At 38.9% G+C, this 11,825-nt stretch overlaps 1 protein-coding gene across 1 annotated transcript; it reads right to left on the bottom strand.

Annotated features, from left to right (window-relative positions):
* Positions 1-1,262: 1,262 nt before the first annotated feature.
* Positions 1,263-8,511, bottom strand: LOC121507288 (ovarian cancer G-protein coupled receptor 1-like). The gene is made up of 4 exons (XM_041783570.1): positions 8,454-8,511; positions 5,316-5,549; positions 2,508-2,695; positions 1,263-2,418 (listed from the first exon to the last, which is right to left on the bottom strand). The coding sequence occupies exons 2-4, from the start codon at positions 5,532-5,534 to the stop codon at positions 1,896-1,898; spliced, it is 930 nt and encodes a 309-aa protein (XP_041639504.1). The 5' UTR covers positions 5,535-5,549; positions 8,454-8,511; the 3' UTR covers positions 1,263-1,895.
* Positions 8,512-11,825: the final 3,314 nt, after the last annotated feature.

The raw sequence follows: 11,825 nt of genomic DNA, 5'->3' as shown, positions 1-11,825 counted from the left end.
CAGAAATTTCTCAGAATCACATCCTGAAGATATCGTACTAAAACTGCACAGGAAAACTTCGACTGATAAAACAACGTAGAGAGTAGATAAGTACAGCTGTTTCAATATTTGTTTATATGTATTAAATGCACAGCTTAACAAATAATGTAACATTTGTGGCGTGTTTCCCCCTTTTCTTAATCCTCAGGACACTCCCCTACCTTCTTAACCCTCACTCCCTTTTAATTTTTAGCTCCATCTGTCCTTGTTTGTCCAGAAAACGGCCGTGCAGATAAGTGTTAACAGAATAATCATTTTTCAACATTTTTTTTTTAACTTTCACTGCTTCAAGTCTCTTCAACAACTTCAACCCTGACCATTAAAAAAAAATAAATTTAAAAAAAAATTAAATGTTACACCCTTTTTAATGCCAGTTATTGTCCATTATGCCTACGACTTGGATTCAGTGAGATAGCGTCCATGCTAAACAGACGAGTCTATCGGAGCATAAAACACGCCAGCTTTACCATCCTTTTTTCTAGCTTCCTCCTCTACCAAATCATATGCGAGCGAATGCATTTGTTCGTTAGGTTTATTTTATGTGCAGGCATAAAAAAATCAGAGGAAATATGTAGGATATGAATCACGAACATGCGCATTTCCACCTCTAACCAAAATGTGACCATGATTACGCTCATTACGCGCATAAAAATTTACTGCATATTTGAGATATGATATATTCTCTCCTATTGATCAAAAGGACCCATGCATTCTCATGCATGTCCATCCACTTGCTATGAAGTAAGGGCAATGTTGAAATTGTCCAAGTGTCTCCCTTTCTTAGTCCCAGACTGCAGAACCCGAAAGTAGCATTTTCGACTGTAAACACTCCACTTACTGCATGTCCAGTTGTAAACATACACGCAGATTCGCACACACGTAGGAGCACACAAACTTTTCCTTACACATGTAGCCCACTCTCAGACATCCATATCCAGCATCACGAATCGTTTCATTTAATTCTGATGATGTTTAGTGGATGAAATAGACACTCTGAGTCCATGGAAGAAATCCTGCATGTGCATTGCTGAAGGGGTTAAAGTGGTGTGCTGGCACTATCTGCTGGATCACTGTGGAATGGTGAAATTTAGAGCCCTGGTGATCGAGTGACTGCATAGAAAAGGTTGCTATATGTTGTTTTGGTGCCATAGACACAGTCAAAAAACATGTTTTTAATGGAAGTCTATTGTCCAGATTTTGGACAAACAAGGATGGAAGGAGCTATTTGGCGTCAGCTGAGTTCTGTGGGCAACACTTTTTTTTTTTTTTTTTTAATATGAAGAAAAATATTATTTTTGGCCAAATTTGATGCCTCAATCTATAAAAATTTGACTACTTAGAAAAAAAAAAAGATGATAAAAATGATGAATGTCCGCAAAATGGACATAGTAGGATCCAAGGGTTAATGAGAATCCTGGTCCAGATGTAGACGAATGTTCAACCACTCAAATGATTGAATAAAAGATGTTGCAGTTTAGGTGGAACAAAACACGTGTGACCAGCAAGACAGCACAAAACAAACATGCTTGAAAGAATGGTTGTAGCAGAAGACAAGCATGCATTCAAGTCAGTTTACTCCACTTTCCCATGAAAAGGGAAGTTTGGGATCTTTCTTGAGGAATGACCTAGTTATCTTGGGAAACTCAGGTTTGTCATCCCGAGCAAGGGAGATAAATAGTTGAGATCTTTGGGAAACAACCTAAATGTACTCCTTATTATGGGAAAATGGAGTAAATCAAATATATACATGTGCTCACTCAGACATCCATAACTTCTGGCCCCCATATTTGTGACCTTCTGAAAACAGCTCAATGAGCTACTTTTTGGCTCAACCCCCCTAACTGATAACCACTGGTCTACATGTGGTCTAGATTGATTGTGTTGGTGTTGGTGTCATTGTTCTCCTTTCTGCAACAGCACACATAGGTCCAAAGCTTCTCAAAGGTCTCTTTTTTGATGAAAACATACAGAAGTAAGTCTGCAAGTGGACTCAGCCTTAGAGACATGTTAGACAGGGCATGTAGAGTGGAATCATAAAACTTTGTGCTTGCAATGTGGACAATAATAGTGGGCAGGAACAGCAGAGTATAAATCAGCAGCACCAGGACTAAGATTGCCACGATTCTCTGTTTTTCATCAGAGGGGACTGAGACAGAAGTAGAGAGAGCACTGAGGGTCCCAACCAGGAAGAATATGAGCAGTGGAAGGGGAATGATGAAGCAGAGGGAGAAGACGATATTTCTGACAAAATCAGAAAGCCAGGGGTACACAGAGGAGTAATAGATGGGAGGTATGATCCAGACTACAACACAGACCGCCACAGAGATCCTGATGGTTCGTCTGAAGCGGTACCACAGTGGGTGGGCGATGACCAAATATCTGCAAAACAGGATTTGCATATTATCTCTGAAAAGATGAACAATACTAACGGAAATATTATATTTAATATCATTTAAATAGATAGTTACCTTTCCAGTGAAATACACAGCATGAAGCCAACACTAGTTAATACAACACATGAGTAAGGAAGGCCCACAATGATCTTTTTCATCCATTCCTTAGGTCTAGACTCCCGAACGATCAGAAAGCAGAGCTGAATGATGTCTGATATGAAAAGGTTGATGATGTAGATTGGAGCCACATGACCATTCTTTACCTGAGGAAAATATAGAAACAGAAGAGAAGTTATAAACACGTTCTGTAGTCCTCCATCCAGAATGACCATCAACCTCTGCACAGCTACTGCAGTAACAGCCTCATGTACATTTTCAGTAAAGTCTCATTCTCTATGGCTTGAGTTTATTTTTCACAAGCTGTAAGCTTCTCCTCCCCGTACCTACTGAGCATCACCGATGGATCTACATGCACTACGAAAGAAAGAAGAAGGCCCAATCCCATTTCTTCCCTTAATCCTCAATCTTACCCTCAAGCTCAACCCTCAGTCTTAACTCGCCCCTCAAAACCAAGTGTAAGGGCCATCTCATGACTTAGAAATGAGACACCCCTTAATAGCAGTTAAGATTACAGACTGTAGAGGGCAGTAATGTGCCAAAATGGTGTAGTCTGTCAATTCAAAGGAAGAAGAAGGAGAACTTGTTAATATTCAACCAAATAACATGTATAAACACCACAATCACGGACATGTTCAGCTGAAAGTCACCGTATAACACAGCCATTAGCTAACGCCAAACACCAGTTGTAACTAGGGTGGCCGTTTCCACAGCACCAGAAAGGACACTTTGCTGCCCTTAGTGAAGCAAGAATAATCAAAACAAATAGGACTCTAGTGAATTCCCCGCTACTATACAATTTTGTCAGTGATACTGATGGTATCATGATACAGTGGTTCTGAGATACTCTACTCATTGAAGGACAATTCGACCCAGGACCGCCCCTGGCCAAAGGCCCTAAGCAGACTCTAATATGAGGCCCCCCACTATCGCCCAAACATTCTCACTGAACAATACTCAAAAGTATCTTAATATAACTAAAGGATATAGTACTACAATAATGAGAAATAGAAAGTCTTTGCAATTTAGCCTGAGTTAGTTGCATATAAAAGACACAGTACTTGGTTAGATAAATGATCATTGATTTTAATGATCATATTCCTTGTAGCAATAATGATATTTATAATTTCCATCCGTCTAAAAAAGTGGTCACTATGGGTTAATTATTTTCATTATAACACTAATCCCACTTTATTAGCTCTCTATTTGGGTCTTCTCAAAATAAAAAATAATATAAACCAGCTGATCTTGCCCCCCTTACACCCCCTCACACACACCCCTGCACATCTCCTCCTCCCTCACACACAGCAGCTCATCTGTTGTGCTTCTTTCCCCTCCTCTCTGTTTCTGCTTCAGTTTTATCTTTTGTTAAATCACCTTTGAATATACACTGTCTTTATTTATTTTCACCTGCGATCTGATTTTTAAAACAGCTGATCAGAACCAGCGCATTAACTTCACAGAGTTTTATCATAAATTCACAAACTAAACAATGATAGAAGCTTATGTTTGACAAGCAAGGTCTCAGAATAACCGGTCAATTTACTGGACAGACGTGATGAAGGTTTCTGTGCAGACAGTATCAGGAGAGAGAGAGGGAGAGTGACACCGCACAGACTTTATTGATCACGGATGGCACCGATCTCCAAAAATATATAACTAATGTGTGACGGCCAAGTAAAGTTATGTGTGGTCAACGCTGTATATATGCATTATGTTCTTCAAAGAAGGACAAATAAGCGTCAAAGGCATCAAAATTCCAGGCACCCTCATAGGCTTGTCTGCGATGGCACAAGGCTCATGATCATAAAAGTAAAACTAAATGTTACGCTACAAAAAGGCAAATAATCCATAAAATATCATTAAACTAAGATATTGGGGTGATTTTTGTAATTTTTAGATCTCTATTAACACAGAAATTTACATTTATTGCTTGATTTCTTCCACGCATTCCCTGCCATCTTGATAACCCTCAAAACCGAGGGAGGTCCAGGAACAGCTCAAAACTGAGGGAGATAACGCCCTCAATCTCACCCCTTAAGCTCAACTCTCGGGAGTATTGGGACAGCCCTCGCACTTTGCGGGATCGCGCATTTTGAGACTGAGGGTTAAGATTGAGGGTTAAGGGGAGAAATGGGATTGGGCCTAAAAGTCAGCTGAAGTTTATGGGATAAGCATCACCTTCTATTGAAGGCAGTATAAAAGCAAATCAGATAGATAGACCCAGTAGTGTATATAAATTAAAAAACGGGATCAGGGAGCCGATGGCCCAGTGGATAGGTTCCTCTATGGTTTCTCTATGGATTAGCATCCTCTTTAACGAGTTGTACACTGGTACACTGGATTCATACACGATGTTTGAGTAACACGACTCACTTAAAAGTTAGGCCAACTTTTAGCTTCATTGTATGCTTTTTCTTGTGTAGAGTAGGGACACGCTGGCCAACCACAGCCCAATCAGCTGTCCCAAACCTTGGAGGATATTTGACGTTGTAAACTGTCCATCATTATCTTAAATCACCATGTAAACAGGAGGAATGCCTTGCCCATGAGTCTTCTCTGGCCATAATAATGGAAATAAATAAGCAAGAATTAGTCCTATCTGCATACAGGTAGCCAGTGCCTTCAAATGTACTTGACCCCTCCCTGATTTATGCTTTTTTTGTTGTGCATATTTGACATTACACTGAAATATTTCAGATCATCAAAGACATTTTTATATAATTAACATTTTATAAACAAAAAATATAGACATAATACACATACCAGAGAGTAGAGAGCATAGATGGCTATGAGTGTCAAAGGGAGACCGATACAAATGATGATGCATGACACTACACGCATGATGAACATTAGATTTATACAGTACTCAGTCTGAGAGGGGTCGACATGGCTGTCATTCAGGAGGGTGGTGTACTTGTCATAATACTTTCCCAGAAGGTCATCACAATCCAGGAGGGTGGTGTTAACAGAAATGTTTGCCATTCTTCAGAGTGAAATCTGAAATCACAGAGATCAATATTTACACAAAAACATTGCATGGCTACAACCATTTTTAACCATTTACCATTTCACAGACCACTGTGTTATGGACCACCAGGCCAAATTTCAGTCATAAGAAATATCTCTAAAGTTCTGAAAATAAGGTCCAAAATCACCTTCAATCAACCTCCTGGTGTAAGTCCTCTGGTGTAAGGCTGGCCTAAGTTGGCCCTCCATCATCACATTTTCATAAAGCTGGCATCCTGTCTGAACGGTTCATGCACGTCAGCCATGCTGCGAGCACAGAGTGATTTGACATATGACACCATTTAATCTGATGGCATTTGGTTTGGCAAATGACGCTGTTTAATCTGACGGCGTTTGGTTTGACAAGTGAGGCCGTTTAATCTGACGGCGTTTGGTTTGACAAGTGAGGTCGTTTAATTTGACGGCGTTTGGTTTGACAAGTGAGGCCGTTTAATCTGACGGAGGTTTTTCAAGTAATGAGGCCGTTTAGTTTGACAAATGAGTGTGTTTGGTCTGATAAATGACAGAGGTTTTCCTGATGACTGATACCTCATTCTGAGACCTGAGGATGTCCTAAAATGTACACCGTACTGGAGGGACACTGGACTTTCTTTCTCTTCCTCTGTCTGATCAGCCGTAGATAAGCACAGCTGACTTAGACGACCTCCATGGGTGATGGAAGTTAGAGAGATATTTCAGAATGCTACAGATCTGAAAAATGTTCATATAGATACAGAGATAAAGAGAAAGGCCTTTTGTTGTCTGCCATAAACTCTGGTTAACAGAAGGACACATGAAGCAAACGTCACCTGCAGAGTGTAATGTTCACAAAACTGCATTTAAGTCTGAGTTAAGAAATAAAAATCCACTGTGCATGTTCATGGCTGCAGCCATGCAACACTTTTATGTTTTCCTTTATTATTTAATTATAATGATTAAAATATATAACATTACACCGCTGAAAAAGTCACTACAAGAGAAAATCCTTTGAAGAGATCATTTCCATAAATGTTGCCTTTTTATCACTTTGTCTAAACAAACAATTCCGTCAGTCATCACAGCAGGCATCCCAGATAGTCGTGGTCAGCTGTATACTAGCTTTAACCTAGTCTTGGTTACCATAAAGCAGTGGTTTTCAAAGTGTGAGGCAGGCCTCCCATGGGGGGGCGCCATAGAGCTTCAGGGGAGGTGCAGGAAAAAGGTGATTTGCTTTGCAAACCTCTGCTGTGCACTGAGCAAAATGGATAGACTTATAGTTACTATAGGGACTATGCTATAGAGTTGTGTTACTCAACCCTTAACCAAAGAGCAGAATTGTTGAAAAATATCTTTGCAAAAACCACAATCTAAGAAAAGTGAAAAGTGGCAAAAACAGTAGGTTAAGTAGGTAAGTAGGTTAAGGCAGCAAACTGGTCAAAAAGCAGCAAAAAAATGGGTGAAAAGGGGTCAAAATGGGGAGAAAAAGTGGAAAAATGGTCAGAAAGTAGCAGAAATGGGTGAAAAGTGACACAATATGAGTGGAAAGTGACTAAAATGAGCAAAAAGCAGTCAAGAGTGGCAAAAATAGGCGAAAAGAGAGGGAACAAGTGGTATGTAATGGCAAAAGGTAGTTTAAATGGGCAAAAAGTGGCAAAAAAAGTGAAAAAGGGCAAAAATGGGGTAAAAAATGGCAAAAAGAAGAGGCAACAATTGGGAAAAAAGGAAACAAAAGGTATTTATTGACAAAAAGTCGCAAACACATGTTTTTAAAAAAGGGCAAAAAATGGGATAAAAGTGGCAAAAAGACATCGCAAAATGAGCAAAAAAATTGGGGAAAAAGGGATATTTAATGATGAAGGGTAGCTTAAATGGGCAAAAGGGTGAAAAAGACCCTTTTTCCGCTTCTTTTTGATTGATTTATTTTATTAATTGGATTTACAACAAACTGATCATTTGGTTCAGATGTAATGAAGAAGACAAGCATCTAAACATGCAGGGTGGGATGTCTTCAGGGCCAGAGTTGAGAATCACTGCTTCATCAAAATTGATCTAACAGTTCTGGCCTAACTGCACAATGTTGCCCTCAGGCAACGAACCAAAAAACTCATTTTTGGTAACCAAAAAACATCATAATATGTCTTTAAACAATAGAAGATACTTCCTAACATATTGATGCACATGCACATATTTTTATTTATGAAGTTATATCAATTTAGTCATGTGAAATAACAGTATTTAAGTATCTGATCTCTGGCGCCGCGTCCTATGCCATTTTGGCTCCAAAAAGTGATGCCCCACCCCCCTATAAAATTTCACAACCACTGCTAACCCTTTTATTGTTGTTAACAATTAGTTCTTGTGATATTATATTTAAAAAAGAACACCAAGAAACTATAGGGGGAAGTGTAATGACAATAAAACTGGTTCGTTGCCTGAGGGCAACGTTATGCAGTAGAGGGTTATTGTTAAAAATGTTTAAAGATTAGACATAAATGTTTGAAATGTTTTTTTTTTTTCAATTTCAATCCTTTCTGTAGGTGGGGGTCCACCAAATGAATAATTTTTTCTTAGGGGAGGCTCACTCTCCCACACATCGAAAACCCCTGCCATAAACCAAACCCCTCCTGAACCTTGACCTCTGTGGAGTGTCACACCCCTACTCTGTAGTGTTTACCGTCATCATCAGTGTGTTTGATAAAGTCAGAACAGTGTAATATTTCAGATTCAGATCTGACTGTATTTGAATCATGGAGGAGGATGCTGATACTGATAGATACTCAAACAATCCTGCAGGCTATCACAGAGACACGCTTGGATTTATATTAATGTCGTCAAACTGTGTCTAACATCTAAATCCTTTTAATTGTATTTGTAATAAGATAACAGTTCAGAGACGTTTCAGTGAGCAGATCTTACCTGGCTGAAGTCTCTTCACTGATGTCTGATGTTTCTCTGCATCCAAACTGTCTTTGGTGATTATGGTAAGTGATCACATTCACTCTTGATTCAACACTGCTCTGTCAAGGAAGTCAGAAAAAAATAAGTCATGCATGATTATGCATCAGCTATGGAAGGCAGAAACTAACATCATCACAAACCATGTAAAATAAGGAAGCAGAGACCTTCCATGGATATAGCTGATGTCATTGTGGTTTCCTCTTCAATTTTTATTGTCATAGCAGAGAAGCAGAAGGAGAGATATATTAGATACATAAGTTATATGAGATATGTTGCATTTTCTCTGTAGATTCACTGTTAAGGCCCATTTATGCTCAACATTAAATACAAATCTGGATACGGATGGACACGTTTCCATAAAGCTTACGGATATGAGCCAAACGGAGCAGTACCACCAGAAACCATGGCGGCAGTGTCCCTGTTACTACTATAACAATGGCATAACTTTTTGAGGATAAATTGTGCAAGTTGGTTAGAAACAATGACTCTGCCCCCCCGTGGATGTACTTGTTAACATCCATTCCAACGTAAAGGACGCATGGAAGTATGTGAGCAGTGACAGTAACATTGTTTGAAAATGACGTATACATTTTCGTAAAGGGAGTATAAATGGGCCTTTACTGTACGTTCGGAACACACGTAAAACATTCATGGGGCCTGATTGCATGACTTTCAGCATGAATATAATCGCCTTCTCAACTTCAGCAGGGCAGCATTTTATTCTAATTAAATTCTATCCAATCATTCTAAATCCTGAGTTTATTTAAGGTGTATTTTGAATCCAGAGAGAGAGATTTTATATAATTTTAGTAGTTTTGTGTGAGGAAGATCAGCCTGGTAACTCACTGAGTGTGTGTCAGTGCAGACCCAGGTGTGGGTCAATCACTGCTACAATCAGGTGTGTGTAAATCCAGCAAGTTCATTTTGTCTTCTTATTCTGAATAATCTACTTGGATTTTTTTTTTCCATACAGTTTATTGTAGGAGATGTTTTTACCTTGACATGTTTCGACTGTCATCTGCAGTCTTCCTCAGAAGCGTCAGCTGACTGCTGTGACGTGTCCTTATATGCTGTTCTTCCTAGGCGTGTGAACCTGACGAACCTAACAGGTCTGTCAGGCTGACCACGTCCCCCACCGCCCGATGGTCTCTGGAGGAGAGTCTCCGGTGTGGGAGAGCATGACTGCTCCGTCGTCCTGGTTGATGGTGTTTTCCCCGCTTCCTGATTTCTAGGGCTGGGTTCAAAAAATCGATTTTCCGATTCAGATCAATTTTTTGTTTGAATTTTCAATATCGATTCATTTTTTTCAAAGATCGATCTTTTATTACTGACTGTTAAGTCTATGTTGCACTTTATTATGTTGATTGATCAAATGTGTTGGTCAATAAAAAGTATTTTCAGAAAACAAGTTTGGGGTCAGTTTTTAGTGTGAACTTTAATATTTTAAATATTGGGCTTAGTTAGAAGGTTTCTTCTTAATACTTAAAATGAAAGTATAATTTCTGCCATTAGTTCTCTGAGACCCCCTTGCATATTCAAGCAAAACAGGTACTGTAGCTGAAATATCCCTCAATGAGTCGCTATTGAATTGAATTGAATCGGAAATCGAATCGGGACCTTGTGAATCAAAATCGAATTGATTCAGGAAATCAGTGGCAATACCCAGCCCTACTTATTTCAATGGCCTCTTTAATCCAGCGTTTGTGTTTATTGTTCTCTGACCCAATTATTGATGCATTGTCCCAGTCCATGATGTGGTTTTGTCTTTTGCAGTGGTCTGATATTGCTGATTTGAGATTTTCCTGTTCTGCCTTTTCTTTACCTGTCCTTGTGAGTCGTCCTGCTGTCTTCTTGTCTTCGTCCTGCTTGTTGGATGTGTTTTTCCTCCTCCTGTCTGTCCTCCTCATCCGTGATGATGCTGGCCCGTTCATAAAGTGTCCTGACTACTGACAGTTTGTGTGTGGTGGGATGTTCAGATGTCCAGAGTTGATATTGATCGGTGTGTGTAGGTTTTCTGTAGACTGTTATTTTGATGCTGCTGTCGTCTTTGTGGTGAATTTGATGTTTCCAGTGGTGTCCATGCTGTTTTCAGAATGTACTTTTAAAAATGATAATACAACTCAGTTTCATCAAAGTACTGCTCTAATGTATTGTGATTTATCATAAATCTCCACTGACTTCACTGTATGATAATCCGTTTTGTCTGTTTTTTCAGGGGGACTGTTGGACCTCTCCTTGCCTAAAGAGACTTGGTGGTGATGATTGGTATTCAGATACCGATGGTGTGTTAAGTACATTTGATTATGACACGTCATTGCATGGTCTAGAGCAGGGGTTTTCAAAGTGTGTGAGAGTGAGCCTCCCCTAAGAGAAAATTATTCATTCAGTGGACCCCCACCCACATAAAGATTCAGATTAGATTTTAAAAAAGTAACCATATTTTTAAACATTTATCTCTGATTTTAAATATCTTTAACATTTTTATATCTTTGATATTTTAGTCTGCAAATGTTATTGAACATCTGTCTTTACCAGGTAATCAGTTATTTGGTTTCAGTAATGAATTTATTGCCAATACTACCTGATTATTCTGCTCTGATAATCCTTAAAGCAGCCTTACTCAACCAAAGAGCCAAACTGTTGAAAAATTCCACAATCTAAGTGTTCGAAAGTGGCAAAAATAGCTTAAAGTAGAAATAAAAATAAGTTAAAGATGGCAAAAACTGCAAAAATGGGGATAAAAAGTGAGAAAAATGATGGGTGAGAAGTGACAGAAAAAAAATGGTCCAAAGGCAAAAACATCGGTATCTTAGGCAAAAAAGTAAGAAAAAAAGCAATCAAGAGTGGCAAAAATGGGCAAAAAGTAGGAAAAAAGTGGTATTTCATGACAAAAGGATGCTCAAATGGACAAAAAATGACCAAACAAAAAAAAAACTGTGAAAAAGGGCAAAAATTGGAAAAAAAAGTGGCAAAAAGAAGTGGCAAAAATGGGCAAAAAGTAGGAAAAAGTGGTATTTAATGACATAAGGATGCTTAGAGTTTTTTTCGATTTTTTTAAACACGATTTTGAAAACAGGGCTCACTTTATCAAAACACACTATTCACACAACCACACACACACACGTGTCCGAACACCTCAGATCTTTTGCAAAATGAAACACCCTTGTAAAACTGTGCACTAATTTATAAAAAACACATTTTGTTGCCATATGTAGAAGACCAAGACCAATGCTGCAGAGTGATGAAAATATAATTTATTTCTCTCCATATACCCCAATCAGTTAACATGTCAGCATGGAGAATCACAACAAAACATGTCCCATGTTCATG

This window comes from Cheilinus undulatus, linkage group 3 (assembly GCF_018320785.1).
Source record: "Cheilinus undulatus linkage group 3, ASM1832078v1, whole genome shotgun sequence".
NCBI classification, from domain to species: domain Eukaryota; kingdom Metazoa; phylum Chordata; class Actinopteri; order Labriformes; family Labridae; genus Cheilinus; species Cheilinus undulatus.
This window is presented reverse-complemented; position numbering and strand designations above follow the sequence as displayed.